The sequence below is a fragment of the Paramormyrops kingsleyae genome, chromosome 18 (genome assembly GCF_048594095.1).
Source record: "Paramormyrops kingsleyae isolate MSU_618 chromosome 18, PKINGS_0.4, whole genome shotgun sequence".
Classification (NCBI taxonomy): Eukaryota; Metazoa; Chordata; class Actinopteri; order Osteoglossiformes; family Mormyridae; genus Paramormyrops; species Paramormyrops kingsleyae.
In genome coordinates this window covers 22,955,063-22,974,099 of record NC_132814.1, presented here as the reverse complement: position 1 = coordinate 22,974,099, position 19,037 = coordinate 22,955,063, and the positions used below count along the sequence as shown (strand labels likewise).

Sequence of the window (19,037 nt, the reverse complement as noted above, 5' to 3'; positions counted from 1 at the left end):
AAACCACGTCTGGAATGAGCTGTACATCCATCTGTGACAATCCAATCAGATACTGTGAAAGATGGTGACATCCACACACTCTAGGGTACAGAGCTGGCACACTCTTTAAAAGATGGACAGAAGGTGAATGTGTTCAAATCAACACATTACACACTCATGAGCTGGTACTGTTTTGCTGAAAAAAGATGGCCATCGTATGCAGGTGCCCTTTATAAGAGTCATTGCAGTGGTAAATATTTTTGTCTTTATTTCAAGGTCAGAATTGTAGATTCTGTATGTATTCCTCACTGGGTAATCATTAGGGACGGGCCATCCCAGAGAATCATGGGTAATTAGTCATTGCCCTTTGCTGTCACACATACTTCATATGCCAATACCACCTGAATCTTTCTACATTTTGCTCACGGTGGAATTTCCTTTGTGCAGTGCATTGCAGTGCAGTGCAGTGCAGTGTGTAGCACCAGCGCTTCTGCCTCGGATGGGAGTTGGGTACCTGCCCCTTGTGTCTTAAAGCTGCCCTTAACCTGTGCCCAGCGATGCACTGGCATTCCTTCCAGGGTATACCCAGCGATGCACTGGCATCCCGTCCAGGGTTAATCCTTTGAAGTACTGGCGTCCCATCTGGGCATCCTGTCCATGGGTGTCCTCAGCCTTTTACCCTATGCACCCTGGAACCAGCTCTAGGCTCAGTGACCACGTTCTCCATAAGTGGTTGATGGATGGATTAACTATACTTAAGTTTAGCAACACTGATGCAAGCTTGCTATCGAAATGAAATGCCATCCTATTAAAAACAAGCGTACCTTTAAATAGAAAACAGAAAGGTAAGCGGGCATTTCAACGAAAATGTCTGTGGCAGCGTTAGGAATGGAATCGATCACCGGCGACTTAGTTGGGGGTGTTACTATGGAAACACGAAGCATCCTGGGTCTAATTAGACGTGGATTTTGACCTGTCCTGATGGCCTTTTGCCATATATGTATAATTACTTTGTGGAGCCTTTCTGCAACCAGGATGTTCGTATGACACAGGTGAAGCCTATTTGGTAGTTTTGCCAGCCCTATACTCAAGGTTTTTATATTAGAAGATTTAAGGTGAATCATGAAAGAGCCAGAACTGATTGTAGCACTGAGAACATTTGATATGTGAAAGTGAACACACTCCAAGCCTCCAGCGTGTGTCTCACTTTCACATGGCCAGTAGGGGAAGTATTTCCGTATCTCTGTCTTCCTAGGGTGTCGGATGTGTAGGGGGGGCCCTCTCACCTTGTGTGTGGGGGTCCAGAGAGCTGTGTCAATGAGCATCCTTCGTCCAAACCATCATTCAAATGCTGTCTACTTTTAGGAGGATTTTAAAATCAGATGTCAAAATCAGATGTCAAATGATAAACTGATATTAAAAATGTTTTGCTAAGTGTGTGCAAAAATGTTCCTTTGTAATCAAAGAAAGGCCTCGTTCCCAGTGCTTCCGGGAATAGGCTCCAGAGGCTCCATGATCTGGAATTCCAAACGCACCTAAGGAACATGGATGCATTGGGATTATTAATACTTTTTGCTGCAGTGCATCAGTGGGCAGTGCTATGATCTCACACCTGCACTGTTCAAACCCCCAGCTGCAGGAGTAGTCTTCTGTCTGCCCACAATCCATAAGAAGCTGACGATTCACTTTCTTTTTAGTTACTTGCTTAACTTGTGCCTTTGTCCAAGATCACTGACAGCCATTCAGGTACCTCTTGGTCATGGTGACGGTGAACCTTAGGTCACACCTGCTTCCTGGTTCTTATGAAGTCTGCTTTCCATAAACGTAGGTCTTTCTTCCCCCCCACCAATTCGTAATATGGGCCCAATCCCTCAGTAGGTCTGACCTGTGACCTCACTGTCGCCCCTCTATGACATCACTCTTACAGGTCAGAGTTTGGTTCAGCTGCAGCCGATTCTGAAGGATTATGAGTTAATGCTGCTTGAGATTAAACTCATCCCATCGAAGACACTTGCCTGTTTGAGTCCACTATGGTTCTTTAACTTGATTAATACCCCTTTTTCCATTGCCAGATTTAATCTATTTGCTTTCAGCTTCATCCCTTCTTTATAGAGGCTCATGCTCATCAAATTTTAATTAATTTCACTTGATAATGATCCTTGGAAATAACGTTCTGTCATGGCTTAGACATCCTCACCAGTAGGGGGAGCTTGTTGAATCCTAGACATGTGAAAAAAAGTTTTTGTCGGTTTATGTATATTTATCAACTTCCATTGATAAAACATATTTAGCAAGTTCCCTAAAGCAGGACTCTGGATGCCCAGACCTTTTGGTAGCCAATTAGACTGAGATCACAACCTGAACAGCACGACTCGTTTATATGCATCTTAAAGGGCGAGTTTGAGCACACTGAGCTCCGCTGAAAGCTGGCGTGAGAGTGCAGTAAAGCCACTTGTGCCCTCTTCCTGTTGTTTTCCCCTGTCGCAATTACAGACCTTCCTGCGGCAGCACAAGCGGGCATTTCGGAGATGTCCGGCCACAGCATTCTCCTCCTGCGGCGCCGCTTTTCCTCCCTCTCTCGCCCGAGAGAGAGTCATTAGCACGACTGTCACATCGACGGCTGCTGGCATCGCTCGCCTCTTAACAAGAGCCCCAGCTGAATATGGCTTTAAATTAAGGACTATAAAACCCGGTGGCCCTGCGGTTGGGAGTCTGCACAGCCCCTGTTTTGAGATCGGGGAGCGAGGTGACATTTTGGAGAGGGTGTGTTGCATGAGTAACGCAACGGACAAGAACTGCTTTAACTGCAAAGGAGAGTATTTTAAATAAGCAAACTCATAGTGAAACAAGGTCATTGCAAATATGCATGAAAGTCCGTGAAACAAAACACATTTATCCCTTGACAATCTATAATGAATGCCTTGATTCCTAAACTGATTGGCTAATCTAAGAATGATGAAGGCTTGTATATAAGGGCAGTAATATCCAGATTTTATCCTCTTCTAGAGGTCAAGTGCCACAGTGTTTGTGTCTTGCTTTGATATCAAAATTGACCATCATTTCCAGGGCAAGGAGATTTACGTCCAGAAACACGGCCAGTCAACAGCGCAACAGCTGTCTGTTGAATTGTTTTCCTTCCTGTCTGGCAATTCAATATGCTGACAACACACAGGCTGATTCTATAAGCAGCAGGAACATTTGCATCATTAATTACAGCGTGCTAATATCTAACACACACACACGTTTTGGGAATTTAGAGATGATAGATAACTTTCTGCATGTTTATGGACTGCATCTCAGTGCTCAGCGTCACATTAGTGCATTAGCATTGAGTGCTAGCTATAACGTAACATAAACAAAGTTCAGGTATCTGTAGGTATTGTCACATTAGCATATTAGCATTAAGTGCTGGCTAGAATGTTATACAGACAAAGTTTGGGTATCCATATATATTGTCACATTAGCACTGAATTCTGTCTAGAACGTCACATGGGCAGAATTCGTGTCTCCGTGCTCAGTGTCACATTAGCGAATTAGCATTGAATTCTTTCTAGAACTTTACGTCAACAAAGTCCAGTTACCGTGCTTACTGTCACATTAGCGCATTAGCGTTGAACATTAGCTAGAATATGTTATACAGGCAGGTTTTGCCGTCCGTGTTGAGTGTCACATTAGTGCATTAGCGCTGAAGGCTGACTCCGCCCAGCCTATTTTGGTTTATGTAGCCAATCGGATCGAAGCAGAAACAGAAGACATGCTAGGCCATATTCTGCTTCTTTCGGCTATCGAATTTCACGTGCCAGTGGAAACGGTCGGCCCGCCATTGGCAGGAGCCCATGAGCCTGCCTTGTGTGCATATATACAGCACAAATGATCACTGGCCCTCCATTCCCTGTTCATCTAATCCTCCGCACTTGAATATTGGATTTAGTCGTCCATTACACATGGGAAAGCCGGAATTACTCCGCAAATGAACCAGTCATTTCTGAACCTTAATCCTCCGAGTCTATTTTTCTTTTTCCTATTCCCTAGGGACTCATTTTTTAACCATTATCTTCTGCCTAAAATGTTAACCGGCTTGCCGACCCGATACGAGATGGAATATCATTAAGTTAGCGCAGGCGGTGGTGGGGGGGGACACACAGTCCTTCAATTAAAATATGACCGGTGGACCAATGATAATTTTGCACCTTCGTTTTGACGCAGCAGGACACTGTGGATGCTCCACAGAGCACTTTAATTGAATGAACGGAGGCAAGACCCCTGCTTAATAAAGTGTAGCTTTTTCTAGCTAGTATGGGGGGGGGGGTCACTAGCTAATGCCAGGGTCTGTAATCATTTTTTCTGATGCCAGGAAGTGAAGTGGATTATTTTATTTTCCAGGGTTCTCCGCACCTGAAGCCGGCACTCCAGGTTCCCGGTTTTCAGAACAGCTGGATTTTACCGACGTGGGGGCCTTTCTGCTTTAGTTGTACCGCCCCCTCACTTGTTCTCAGGTATAAAGCGTGTCAGTAAAAATGGCCGTTTTCTTGACGGCACAGTCTGCGTGTACATGATGCATTGTCAGCCGGGGCATCCCGCTGATCATCACCTCCCGAGATAGGAACGGTTCCGCACCTTATGCGTTTAGTAGGCGTCTCTGGTTGGAGGTTTAAGAATTTCGCCGTTTCTGAAGAAGTCGTTACACCTTTCTGAGGCCAATCAGACAGTCTGTCGTTTAAATTACGGCATGTGGATTTACTGAGCCCTGCGGGAGGTTTTCAGAGAGCAGGTGAGATTTAGTTCCTGAGTTTTTACACACGAAAGCCTATGCGTTACAGATGATTGGCTTTCAGGATGTGCCGCTGGATGGGGGCGGGGTGGGTGGGTAGGTGGGTGCCCTGCCCCTGGTTGAACAGAAACACACACGGCTGATTTATTAATGGCAGTGTCTGAGCCCTGATATGCGTAATCGGGGCCCAAACATGGGGGGGGCGGGGGGGGGGGGGGAGCTGGCAGGATGTGTTGGAAATGAACGCATTAGAGCGACGGGCCTCATCGTCTCGTTAACAGTGCATTTGACACTGTAATTAAAAATACCAGCGTGAGGCTGCTGGATTGGCAAGATTCCTTAGGGACGATATGACGACCGGGTGGGGGGGTGGCGAGGGTGTGGTCGCCTCCACTGTGTGTGGGGGGGGGGGGCACCTGGAACTAATCTTTGCATTTGGTGTCTAAAACAGGCAGCATATCGCAGGTATGCCATCAAACACACGTGATGAGGCCTTGGGCTAATATGTTCTCTTTTTTTGGCTGGGGGCAGCGTATATAAGTTTACTGGGCCTGTGATCAGAAGGTTGCTGGCTGAAATCCCACAGTCAGCAAAATGTTCTCGCGTTTAGGTTCCAGAGCAAGGCTCTTAATCACCAATTGCTCAAGCGACTGGCTGACTCTGCTTTCTCAAAAAAAGACACTTTGGGTAAAAGTGGGGTGCTAAATAAATAAAATGTAATATAAGTACCTGTCCTCTGTGACGCCGGGGCCTACAAAGGAGAGCAGAGAATCGCCTGATTTTTAAGACCCTGCTTGGAAGACGCGGTGCTGCAGAGTGGCATCCTGTCGCATACTGGGGCCTGCATGCAGCCAAAATCGAGCGTCGCATAATTTTAGCGTAGCCGTTATGGCGGGCTGCGGGGCGCTCCCTGATCCTAGAACAGCGTCAAGATGCCATGGCTCTCCTCACCCCCCCCCCCCCCCCCCCCCCGGTTAAAGTGCTCATTAAAGCCAGTGCAGGTGTCTAATGTGCATTTACATTTTGATGATCATCGCCCCCAGCGCGGCTTCTGCTGTGCAGCCCTGAGGACGCCCTGCTTCTGTTTAGCCAGCTACAGGCTAATAAATATGTACTAAACGAATTCCCACATGCAGTTTGGTCCACGCTCGATAGAACAAGAACAATAACCATGCGCTTAGGTGTAAAATTAAAGATTAAAGAAGGCGAGGGAACGGGAGCGCCGCAGAGACACGGGGCGATGGCAAGGAGCGAAAGACCCCCTGGGAGAGAGTCAGCTCTGTCAGGTGATGGGACAGTCTGTGCTAAGACACAGGAAGAACCCAATGTCTGTGTCTTACTAGTTTTCAGTAAATTACACAGAGGGTTGGACCTCTGTGTCTGTGAGCAGAACGTCCCTGGTTCAAATCTCATGCTTGATCGAGTAGTCACATCTCCACTGGGTCCTTGCACAAAGTCCATAATACCCCCTGAAAAATGGCTCAGGGGTGCTGGATAGACAGCTCGCCCTGTGCGTAGACCCCAAGCTTCATTCTCACCTTTATGTGTGTGCATGTGTCTTTAAAAAGCAGAGCATGATGGGATATATGAAAATTGAATGCCAAATATTAAAGCTTCATTGCAAAAACACCTGCACTCATCAGGTCAGAGGTCATCATCTAGACCAATTACATGTTCCGTGTCCTGCTACTGGTCAGTGTCATGTGACTTACTACTCCCGCATGAACGCTAGCTAAACCTTCTCCGTCACCATTAAACCCACTGCTGATTTTCACACCGTTGCTGAATAGCACCGCACAGCATTCATAGGTAATTAGCCCCACTGCTAGGAATCCAGAGTGAGAAATTTGTCTATCCGACAAGCCGACTTCTTGAGGCTTCTGTTCCCTCCCCGCCTGACATGCTTTGACTGCTTATGAAAAATAAATAATGCACCTTAAGCGTAACTCTGAAATTTGACATGACAGCTTTGGAAGCCCTGAATTTGCTTTTCTTAACATCGCTTGTTAATTACCATGGTGTGGTCTGGCTGTAAGCTCCCTCTGGTTAGGACGAGGGATTATTTTAACCATTGCCGATACCTTCCGGACTTTACTGAGGATCACTGACAGCTTGTCGGCATTAGCTGGATTCCTGTGTCAGGTGGGAGGACCGTAGTGTTGTTCTGGCAAAATCTCCAGTTATCCCTGTATCTAGCTGTCAGCCCTGTACCCAGCATCCGTATCCTCAAGCCATTAGGATTCTCAACCCGAACATGTGCAGTGACTTGTTTTTACAAATGTTAATTGTTTCTGCCTCTTCACTGCATCATACTCACCTTCCCACATCACTCTTTACTTTTTTCACGTTTGCATATACTGCCATTTGCACTCTGTGCACAATACCATTTGCACTCTGTTTTCGGAATGATATTTCTATGCATAGCTTTTTGTTTGTCTTCTATTCATCCCGTGTTTTCGCCTGATACCTCCCATCCATCCATTTTCTGTAAATGCTTATTCTATTCAGGCCAGGGGTCTGGAGCCTATGGACACGAGGCAGGGAACAACTCAGGATGGGACACCAACCCATCACAGGGCACACTCACACACCTATGGGCAACTTGGCCGTTCCATTTAATCCCAGCTTGCTTTAGGACTGTGGGGGGGGGGAACCAGAGTACACATGGAACCATGACAGAGACTCGAACCCTGGTCCCAGAGGTATGAGGCGACAGCGTTAATCGCTGTTCTATGTACCTTTATCCATACTCTCTTTTTGCACAGTTGTAGCAAGTTGTTCCAATATAACAGCACGTGTGAGAAATAAAGTCGTGAATCTTGAATAGGGGAGCCTGAATCTTATCCTAGACTGGGTCCACCTTGGCCGCAATGCCATTCTATGACACATAGGGCAGACGCACTGTGGGCTGTTTAGAGACAGAAATTCACCCAACAGCATGTTTTTGGACTAGAAGGAGGAATCCTGCATGGCAGAGAGGAAGCGCACAAAATGAGAAGTGGGATTTGAACCCAATCCCTACAGGTCCGATGCACTGGTCAGAGGCTGGTTTGTTGTTTGTGGTGCCCCACTCAAGAAGTCACTTTGGGCCCCCTGCCTCGCCAGTGTAGTAACTGTTTTTGCCCACCAGGGGGCCCACGAAAAATGTGTGGTTTGAGTGGTGGTACCGACCATCACTGGCATCAGTTCCAGTCACTATGCTGCCCTGCTCCAGTTATGGTCCAAACCCTAACAGAAAGCAGTGGGGTACATTATAATCCCACCAATAAGAATGTTAGACGGCCATTTACGGGCATTACGTGATTCGATAATAACAGAGAAGCTATTTTGAAGAGATGGAAGATCAGAAAGCTCTTAACTAGGAAGCAATATTCACAGGACCTCTATAATAAAGGGAGACCCCCCCCAAAAAAGAAAATTGAAGGCACAGAATTTGCATACGGTAAAATTTCCGGAATATTAAACAGCCAGACATGAGCACAGCCGCACCATTTATATCGTAAATGAAACACTGAAGAAGGTGCAGGGACAAACATTACACTGTCAGGATTAATTTTAATAATTGAAGAGACTTCAGTCTAAAGTCCCAAACAGGCAGAGAGATATCGAGATTGTGTATAATTCAAGGTGACCCCCACACTTCCTGCTTTTTTCCGTCCCTGTCCAGGGAAGCGGTCCAGTTTCCCCTGTAGGTCAGACTAAAGTCAGCCCAGGAGTCTCATTAATGACGTCTCCAGGTCACACGTCACTAGGATTTGCTTTGACTGACATTCTCCTCAGCCAATAGGAATCCATGATACTGAGAAATATGTATACTGAAGGTTTGTCTTGTCATGAAATGTTACGGTGACACGAGTGAGTGATGTTGGGTGTCAGGCCCGGTTGGTCACCACCCCGGTGTCATTTACATGAATATTTCTTTTAGAAAACAGGGTCAGCCAGTCCCTGAAGTGACTAGGGGGTGGGGGTCAAGGGCCTTGCTCAGGGGCCCTATAGCAAAAGCACTCGGCAGACCCTGAGATTTGAACCACCGACCTTCCGATCACAGGTACAGCCTCTAAGCCATTTGACCGTACCCCACTCCCTGCGGTACTGGCTCTCGAGAACATGCACCTTTTTCTCACACCTTTCTCTTTGCTTTCTTGCATCCATTGCCATCCCCACTCCCCAGGCCATGCCCCACCCCCAGTCCCCTGTCACATGATCATCCTTACAGCCAAACATATCCTCTTACACTCATATAACTGAATTTACGTCCATAGACACTTTATGTAAAATGCCCTCACTTGCAATAAGCACCACTGCAGTGCAGATACTCTATAATACCAGTTTGTTCCTACATATCCTGCATAAAGAGACTATCATTCAGTATCCTGCATACAGTTTACCTGACAAACTCATTTCTTGTGTAAATAGATTTTTTATAGCTTTATACATCAGTCATATCGTCATATTTTAACGATTTGCATTTATTAGGTATTCAGATTATTTAAAACCCTTTGAGTTCCTTTAATTACATGTTTGAAATGTGAAAGACGCTGGTGCATACACTCATTATTTGTAGGGTAATACGGCTTCTTGTGGCTGGCAGAGAGATACAGAAACACACTTTAAATAATGAATAAACCGGCAACTCGTGAACAGAATCGCTAAACAAACAGGCAAACGATCCCGGGCTCAGCGAAGCATCGTCGGTGATGGAGCCGGCGTTACTGAGGGCTGAAGCGCGGAATGAATCACTAAGCCGCCTTATCTGCTAGACATTGGGCGAATCTCTGCAGGGATTAGCCGGTCGTTAGCAAGCCAGTGTAGTGCGAAGCCCGAGTGCAAATCAGCAAATGAACTGTACTGCTGATGCTCGGAATGCCAGCGAGTGCGAGTCGCTCTCGCGCATCTGCAATTCCTGCGGCTGCATATGCATGTAAACGTCACCAGGTTACGCTTTGATCTTTTATTAAAAGATTTGCTTATCATTTAAAATTTAAAATAAAAGTTTAAGAATATATTTCAAATATGATAACCGCGTAGAGTTCAATTTCCTACAGATGACTCGGATTACTGATGCTATTTAGTTTATATAGGCCTACAGCTTAAACTGAGACTGAGTTCCGAGATTTTAAGGTCTGTCTTTTTTTCTTTTGGTGGTGAGTTTTATTGTTTAATTCTTCCACTAAATAAACTTCTGGGGAGGCTGAAGTGACATTTTGAGCGAGACCTCAGGAACAACAGACCCGCTCCCTGGTACTGATGATCGTTAACTCCAATGACACGCCTGTGATTGGTATGACCTGGTGGTGCTGAGTGTATTACACCAACATATGTAACACGTTGCTAAAGACCAGGAGTTTGGCCCAAAGACTCATCCGTGAAAACAAAACCTGCTAAAACTGCCTCTTCAGACCCATGCTGATTGTACTCTTGATATAACTGTTGTGAGCTGTTACTGCATTCTATGAGAAAATGCAAGCTGAACGCATGTCTGAAACCAGGCTGTGGCATCCATCCCAGATGCTACAAACGCTGTTAGAAAACAGACTAAAAATGGGAACATTAGTAATTTTTATGTTGCATCATTTTCTCCTCAGAGAAACATACATATTTGCATCTGCTTCATAACATCTGATGCAACAGTGTATTGGTCAGTGGGTTAGGACTCTGTGTCCCTGGCCAGAAGGTTATTGGTTCAAATCCCCTGGTTTCAGGTTGGCCCCCTGAGCAAGACCCTCCAGTTGCTCCAGATACTGGCTGACCCCGATTTCTGAACTGTACAATGTTTTGGGTGAAAGCATCTGCTAACGAAATTAATGTAAAGATTCTGCTAGTTAAATATCATGACTTGTGGTGCGAAGGGTGGTTGTTTGCACCCACGAGAGGGTCTTTGTGGTCACCCTGGACCTCCAAGCAAAGTAGCATAGCTGTAAAAGTGCCTATAGATGAACTGCATAATGATAATGATGAATTAGCATTAATAATACAAATGCGCTAAGAGCAGCGAACAGCAGGCCTTTCTGTTTGAGCACGGAAGTCGGAGAGGATTGTTCTGCTGTGTTACCATCACACTGGAGGTCACTGAAAGCCTCCGGACTCTCTTACATTTCCAGTACATAAGCTTTTACCTCTCAGGCTGCCGATTTTAACCTACAATCCCTTGTAATGGCTCTCCATTACTGCCTAAACAGCAGAGGGCTACAGATCACCACTCGTGGGAGTGTTACTTATACAAAAAAACTCTGAGGGCAGAACAAAAAAATTATTGGTTCAGATAGGTAACCAATCAGATTGTAGAGGAGGTGAGTCCAAGCAACTAGAGTAGGCAGGACCGAGACATCTGACGTTTAGACTCCCACCAGTCATCATCCTCTACAATTTGATTGGTTCTCTCTCTGAATCAATCATTTTTCATTCTGCCCTAAGAACATATTTTTGTGCAAGTGAAACTTCCATGAACCAGATCACCGGTGTAATTCCATGAAGTTTGTCACTTTGAGATCTTCACATTTTTTTCTGCGTGTGTGAGAGAGATTTTCAGTGCTCTATAAAGCCCACTCCTGTGCTAATTTTGCACAGTACCACATGTCCATAAAAAATCCCTCTGATAATTGCTCACCCATTCGAGAAATAAATAACAGGAAAACATTAGGATTTAGATGTGAGGCCTGCCAGTAGCTCGTCTCATTTTCAGCTCAAGATGCTCGTCGTGAAATCGACGGGTAAATCACACGGCACGGCAACACTGCAGAAACACTTATACATTTACAAATTTGAGTCACTGAGCTGGAACGGTGAACTATGAATATCAGCTGTGCTGGATTGCAGATCAACATGTCTGTGAAAGTAAAATCGATGCCCACAACAGTGTTACATTTTTATTTTTAAGTGGTTTCGTCACTGTTTATTTTTCTAATCGTGCTTCCAGTCGGATTAAATGGGAAAATGAGACTGAAGTTAATATATTTTTGACTGCTTCCTGTTCACTGGGCAGAAAGTTACCTCACAAAATTCAGATTTAACCCTGAACAGACTTTGACCTGATTTGATTTTATGTTACACTCATGGCCTGAGAGAGGAAACCATCAATTGTCCATGACCGCCTGTCTGATTCAGGGTGATTAGGGGCCTGGAGCCTATCCCGGCACGGGGCACAAGGCAGGGGCACCTAGGTTGGGATAGTAGGCTATCGCAGGGCACGCTATTGGTAATTGAAGATGCCAGTCCACTGGCTTTGGGAGCAAACCAGCAGAGATGCAAATTCCACACCCTCAGAGCTGGGATGGGAATTGACTTTACACCCATGATGTGATGCTGATGTGTGCTGGCCACTGTGACACGTTATTAATCACAGAACATTTCATGCATATAGAAGGAAAGTGCAAACAGGGACTTTAAAAAGTGAACCGCGGACGTGTTTCCATAAAAATGAATTCCTTAACCTCATCCGGATTTGTCTTTATACAGCTTTGCCTTGCTGCATTTGTATTCTGTGGAGAGCAGAATTCATGGACTTGTGTTTATTTTCCAATAACCACATGCATACCTCAGTATGTCCCATCAGTCATTGTGCTAAAACATTCAGCATTTTGGTGTTTGCCTTTAGGATTGTGATGTTTGACTCCATTCCCTAATTTTAATTTGTGTCTATGAATAATTGAGTGCGAATGCGAACTACCTGAAGAAAAAAAAAATATTAAAATGGTAAATTTTACTACTTTGTGAAAGAAATAGTTGTATGTATTGTGCATTCCTGATTCGTTGAATATGCTGATTACCTTACAAGACAGATACCTGCGGATCTGCTTCCGTGTTGTGGGATGGTGTGTGGCTTGGTGGGTTGGGATGCAGCGTCTGTCGTGAGAAGGTTGCTGGTTCTAATCCCTGGGGGATTTTGCTCTTGGGTTTTTGAGCATACCTCTTAAGCCCCGTTGCTCCAGTGATTATCTGGAAAAAAAATGTACATCACTTTGAATAACAGCTTCTGTTAAATAAATGTAAATGTTCCAGGACCTTGTGAGGAACCAGCGCTGTGAATGTTTGGATGTAATATCTTCAGAGATGCTCACTCAGTCTGTAGGTTTAGGTGGAGATTTCACTGAGGGAGTGAGGTTAAAGGCCTCCTCTCATGGGCTGCGCAGACTCTCCCGCTACTCTCCTGCTTTTTAAGGTGTAATATCATCAATGCTGACTTGGCTCCCATGTTACCACGATGCCTGCTAGCTTCAGGTGAAGCTGTGGACCCCTGCTTAGTGTGGGCGAACCTCAGATCTCGGTTCTCCTCCTCTGCTTAAACCCTTGAGCGTGGTCATGTGATGCTGTTCCACCAATGGCTATTTTTCATGTCCTGCAGCTTTCGTCTGTCCCCCCCCCCCCCCAATCCGGACAGCAGCTGACTCCATTCCAAACACCAGCCTCTATACCAAATGACCCCCCCCACCCCTGGCCCAAACCAAGGGCTGTGATGTTTAATTTGGCCCTCAGGTTTTTCTGTTCGCTTACGTGAGCATCTCGAAAATGTTGAGGAAAAACATGCCAGCGTTTCTGCGGGTCTCCTCTCACTGTACCGCTGGCAGACACCAGTCACCTTAACTGGTTGGAATATTTTGGAGATTGTACTTAATCCGCCATGGTTGAGTAGACAAACCCCCCAGAAAGTGAGTCTCCCGTGGTAGAGAACCTGAGAGTCAGACTCTGGTGGGAGTCTAAACATCCAGGAGTCAGACTCTGGTGGGTTGCTGGTGGGAGTCTAAACATCTAGTAGTCTGACTCTGGTGGGCAGCTGGTGGGAGTCTATACATCTAGGAGTTAGACTCTGGTGGGAGTCTAAACATCCAGGAGTCAGACTCTGGTGGGAGTCTAAACATCTAGGAGTCAGACTCTGGTGGGTTGCTGGTGGGAGTCTAAACATCTAGTAGTCTGACTCTGGTGGGCAGCTGGTGGGAGTCTAAACATCTAGGAGTTAGACTCTGGTGGGAGTCTAAACTTCTAGGATTCAGACTCTGGTGGATTGCTGGTGGGAGTCTAAACATCCAGGAGTCAGACAGAATGAGGGGCTGCTGGTCAATATCCAGACCTATAGTCTGGGATTTAGGACAGTGCCTTGTTTGAGAGCTGGTCCGTAAAGCAGAAAAGCCTTACCACCACATACTTTTCAGCTGAGGACCAAGCAGATCAACGTCAGAATCTGATCATGTGGTATGTGTGAGGATTCAGGATGGCAGTGTGCACTCATTAACTGGTCACCTCTGTTACTGTGACGAGGGTGTTAATGACGTTATTTTGGAAGACAGACAATTACAGGAAATGCTTCCATTTTTATGATGCAGGAATGAGAATTATGTCAACGTGTTTGCTGCCTGTTGTGTTAGTGAATTAACCTTGGTGCGTGACCGTGGGCACCTACACGGCGGCTGACTGTGCAGGAGGCATGTTCAAGAGGTTTCCATGGGGATTATCAGCATCCACGCCCTTGCACGGTGGTCACCTCACGTTCATGCCCCATGTGCCATGTTCCTCTGCCACCCCCCATCTTTAGCAGAACCTACCCCCCCCCCCCCCCCTTTCTCCTAATTTGAGAACCCTGCTCAATCCACCATAGACTCATATCCACACCTCTGGACCAGAAAACAGGCCCCTCACCCCGTGCCCCACTGCTCTCCACTTGTCGGAAACGGAACCATTCCGCGCTGCCGAGCAGGGATAGACGGACGGGTTCAGGCGCATAGGCTGAGCATCTGCAGCTGAGGAAGCGGCATTCCAAAGGGACTAATTACGGAAGCGGATCAGCGCGGACGCCTTGGCCCTGAGCCGTCTCCTCATCCCGCTGAAACGGGAGCAGCCCGGGATGGTCCACAACCTCCACATCCATCAACAACGGCAGTGAACCCCCACCCCCCCCCCCCCCCCCCGTTACTCCTGTAGAATGGAAATGCGGACAGAAAAGTCGTCTTCATGCTCGCGGTTTCTACATTCGCCGGGCGTTTTTCTGCCCGCGCTCCATCGCGCCTTTGACGGCGCGTCCGATTCCGATGTGCGGAGAGCGATGAAATAAAAGAGACCTACACATCAAATGCCTTCTCCGAAAAGCCGGGAGCTCCGGGCGGGGGGGTGGTGGTGGTGAGGTGGGGTGGGGTGGGCGGTTGGGTGCAGACTGTCCTTGAGTCCGAAACGGCGGCAGTGGGCGGGTGATGCTCTCCTCCAGGCCGGCCGTTTGATCCTCACAGAGAGCGAGTCAAAGTCAAGCGGTTTGGCGATGGTATTGATCACAGAGGCTCCCCTTCATGTGCTCCAGGACGGGCTTGCAGTTGCCGGGGGGGGGGGTGGTGGGGGGGAGAAGTTTCTCACCAGAAAGTTGTGTCTGAGCTAGGCTGCCTGCTATTTTGTGGGATGAGGAGTCAAGGTCTTTTTTGGGGAGGCGCTGGTGGTTTTTTGGGATTTATGGGGATGGGACAGAGTCAGGGGCGACACAGTGAAAGGGATGTGTGGCACAGTAGGTTTGGAAGCTGTATCGGTAACGAGAAGAGTGTCAGTTCAAATCCTTGGGTTCTTGATCAAGGCCCTAAACGTCTAGTTGCACCAGGGACTGTCTGACCTTGCTTATTAAAAAATGTCGGGTAATTTAATGTAATGCAAACACTGTGTGGCTGAGGGAGAGAGGGCTGAAAGTTGAATTTGAGTGTGTGATTTGGGAAGTTAGAACAGGAGTCACGCCAGCCTCCAGCAAGAAGCAGCATGTTTGGCAGATTCATATCTTCAAAATGTGGGACAGGACAACAGTGTTGGAAGGAAACAGGATGGTGTGTTGCTCTGTGTTTAAGGGGGTTGTGTTTTTGATCAGAAGGTTGCCAGTTCAAATCCTGAGATCAGCAGAGTGATTTCACAGGAAGTCATGGCAGCCCCTAGCAGGAAATGGCATAATGAGCCCCTCCCCCTCCTGAGGGTCTCATTGGGGCAGTAAGTAGCTGTGGACCACAGTGTTCAGTAGGGTATGGACATCTCATGACCAATAAGAATACACCCCCTGTCTGTGCTATGTTATATTCCTCCTGCCTTCCTCTTGGTTTCTTCCTGTTCTCGAACCCCCCCCCCCCCCCAGTTGATACCCAGGCAGAAAAGTGTCAGGCGGCTCTTAACCATTTATTTAGGACTGGAAGCTTTTTGCACATGCAAAATGCAAACCTCACCTCACCCTCCCCCCCTACAGAGCCCCAGGTCGAGGTTATTTCTGTCAGAGAGGCTAATTGCTTCAGCTACGAAGGTGGAGCGGGAGCCTGCAGCATGCGGTGACACCGCGGCCCGCTTTATGCCTCCTATTAATAGGAGGTCGATACGTGTGGTCCTCAAAGAGCAGAGGTCCTTTGTGTCCCTCAGCAACCACCGTAGAGTGCCCACTCAAACAGTGACCTCGTCTAGCTGAGATACGGCAAAAGGTGGCAGGCCTCTTTATAGCTTTTAGCTGTGTTTTCGTTTTTTTTTTTTTTACTTTATGCAACGCCGCTGAGACGGATGATCACCTTGGCCCTGATTGGATAAGCAGCAGCTGACAAAACAGACGAATGAAACGCATTCCATTTCACTCTGCTGACACCCTTACGCAGAGCAAAGCTGGAACAAACTGCTAAACCATCCCCGCAACAGATACGACGCATGCATTTTTGGTTACGCATGACTGTTTAGACTCATACCCAAAAAGCACCAGCAGGGAAACCTGATTTTTAACACTTTGCCCAAGCAAGACACGTCCAACATTTGTTCAGTTTCAAGAGCTTTTAAGAAAACAAGTCATGTTAGATCACTATTGGTATGCCTGTGTGATACGACACTGTGCCTGTGTGATACGACGGTGTGGCATGGCGCGTTACGACACTGTGCCTGTGGTTGGCTCAATCCCACGGCTGGCAGAGTGATTTCACCATTGGGCCCTTGAGCGAGGCCCTTAACCCCCACGTGCTCCAGGGACACTCTGCTGCTGTGGATAAAAGCATCTACTAAATAAATAAAACGTATATGTGGATCACTCTGATGAGACTTTCTCTGGCAAACCCAGAGAAACAAATCTAACCCCCTTCTCCCCAAAACATAACACAGTTTCTTTTCTTAGTGTTTTGTAAATCTTTTTCTCACCCTGTCACTGACGGCAAAGTTCCCAGCTGTCACTGTCATCGTGTCTGGTTTTCCCAAGCATTGGGAAGGCAAACTGAATCCATAGCACGTCCCTGGTTATTCCGAATTGGTTTCAGAGTGCACTTTGAGTTTATTTAAGCCAGTTGCTGTGGGGCATCACAGTCGGTTTCAATAGCTCGTCGGAATTTTATTGGCACAAAAATGTTTTGAGGGCAGAACAAAAAATGATTGGTTCAGTGAGAAAACCAATCAGATTGTAGAGGAGGTGGGTCCAAGCAACTAGAAGAGGTGGGATCAAGACATCTCAGTAGTTGCTCCTGCCTCCTCTAGTGGCTTGGATCCACCTCCTCTACAGTCTTATTGGTTATCCCTCTGGACCAATCATTTTCCATTCTGCCCTCAGAACATTTTTGTGTAAGTAAAACTCCCATGTGTGTTTGAATAAAACGGCACGCCAGTCTTTCATTTGTCAGCTGAGCTCTGCATGTTTGCGTTGTTCTTGGCCTCTGATCGGAGAACCTGACACCTTTCATGGAGGAGGTAGGTCCTCCTGCCGCAACGCCTTTGATCATCTTCGGGAAAGGTTGGCCGAAGCCTGGGAGATGTGTGCCGAGAGACTTCATCAAGACGATCTTCACAAGTGAGCAGGGAGACCCATGTTACCCAGTCGGGTTTGTTCACGACAAGCTGTGGGCACCGTAGACAGTGAACAGCTTAACCCAAATTGCAGTTCCCTTCAGAGAAGCCGTGTCTCTTTAGTGAACGGATCACAGAGAGTAACAAGCAACCCCTCGCATGTTGAGACCGGTAATTAATCCGGCCTGAAAGTTAAGGAGGTGTAAACACAAAGAGAAGAAATGTCACGTCAAATATCCGTCACAGCGCCGCTAGCTATTTGGCTCCTCCGGCGTCGATGCTGTGCGCTGACTAGGGAGCAGGGACGACTCTCAGGCTGAGAACCTTCTGGAAATCCTAGCAAAAACCCCAGTGCCCCCCCCCCCACCTCCATAGAGATGTGGAACAGAGGAAAGCCACCATCATACAACCTACCTTGAATGAGTGTAAAGCATAAGAAGACATTAAGCGAAGTGATTGATTGTCATACCACAGCACACAACAACAAAATGTGTCCTCTGCATTTAACCCATATGTGACATCATAGGGGGCAGCTATTATTCAGCATCCAGGGAGCAGTGCATGGGGTAGAACCTTGCTGGTCAGAGATTCGACCCCATAACCTTCCCAAACCATTAGACTGCTGCTGCCCAAACACAGTCACCTGAGCTATAGGTATGTCCCGCCCCTGTGTTGGTAGCGAATGTGACGGGGAGGGGATTGTAATGCTGGGGTGTGTTTGTCTTGCAGAAATGCGGCAGCGGGGGCTGTGCAGGACTTGCGGCTGGATGGTGCTCCTGGCCTCCTGCCTTGTGGTGCTCTGGGGCCGGACAGTGGCAGCCTCGGCGCACAGGAGTCACGTAGGTATGTGGAAAACGTGTGGAACCCCAACGTGGCTCCACACGTGCTGAAGTGCTTCCTCACCCGTGCTGGAGGGCCACAGCCCAGCACACGTGTAAAATTCACACCATATGAAAACTCAATTTTTTTATTTTTCATTTGAAACCCAGGTTAGTTTTAGTTTTTTTTCCAGATGGTTTTATTAGTTTTTATTTTAAAGACATGTTTCTATTTAGCTTTCATATATTTTAGTTCCAGTAATTTTTAGTAATTTTATTTTTAGGGATAGTTGAATGTGCCTGATTTTAGAGACTCCTATAGGAGTACGGAGTGCACTTATGTCCTCAAAATGGGCAAAACATGTTCCAGGTATTATTAATGGCAATTAAAGATAAACAAATCATTACTTTAGCTGAATAGTATTTAAAAATGGCAACAGAAAATATTAGATGTTCGTTTTTATTTTATTTCAGTTAGTTTCGGAAGCAGTATTTATAGTTTTATTTTAGTTGTAGTTTTTATTTCATTTTTGTGTCATTTTATTTTACAAAACTGGTTTCATTTGGGATTGTAGCCCTGCGTGTGAGAATTTGTCAGTTTGCTTCCACTCTTATTTTCAGATGTGAATGTCAGGGGATGTAAAAAAAAAAGCATTGAAACTCCATCCATCCATTTTCTGAAACCACTTGTCCTGTTCTGGTGTAGGGGGGGGGGGGGG

At 46.6% G+C, this 19,037-nt stretch overlaps 1 protein-coding gene across 1 annotated transcript in view; it reads left to right on the top strand.

Moving 5' to 3' along the window:
• Positions 1-19,037, top strand: part of LOC111855220 (chemokine-like protein TAFA-2) — an 80,785-nt gene that overhangs the window by 26,931 nt on the left and 34,817 nt on the right. Inside the window, exon 2 of the mRNA XM_023834024.2 lies at positions 18,230-18,343. Within this exon, the coding sequence (XP_023689792.1) occupies positions 18,232-18,343 (112 nt within the window). The 5' untranslated portion in view covers positions 18,230-18,231. The remainder of the gene's footprint in view (positions 1-18,229; positions 18,344-19,037) is intronic.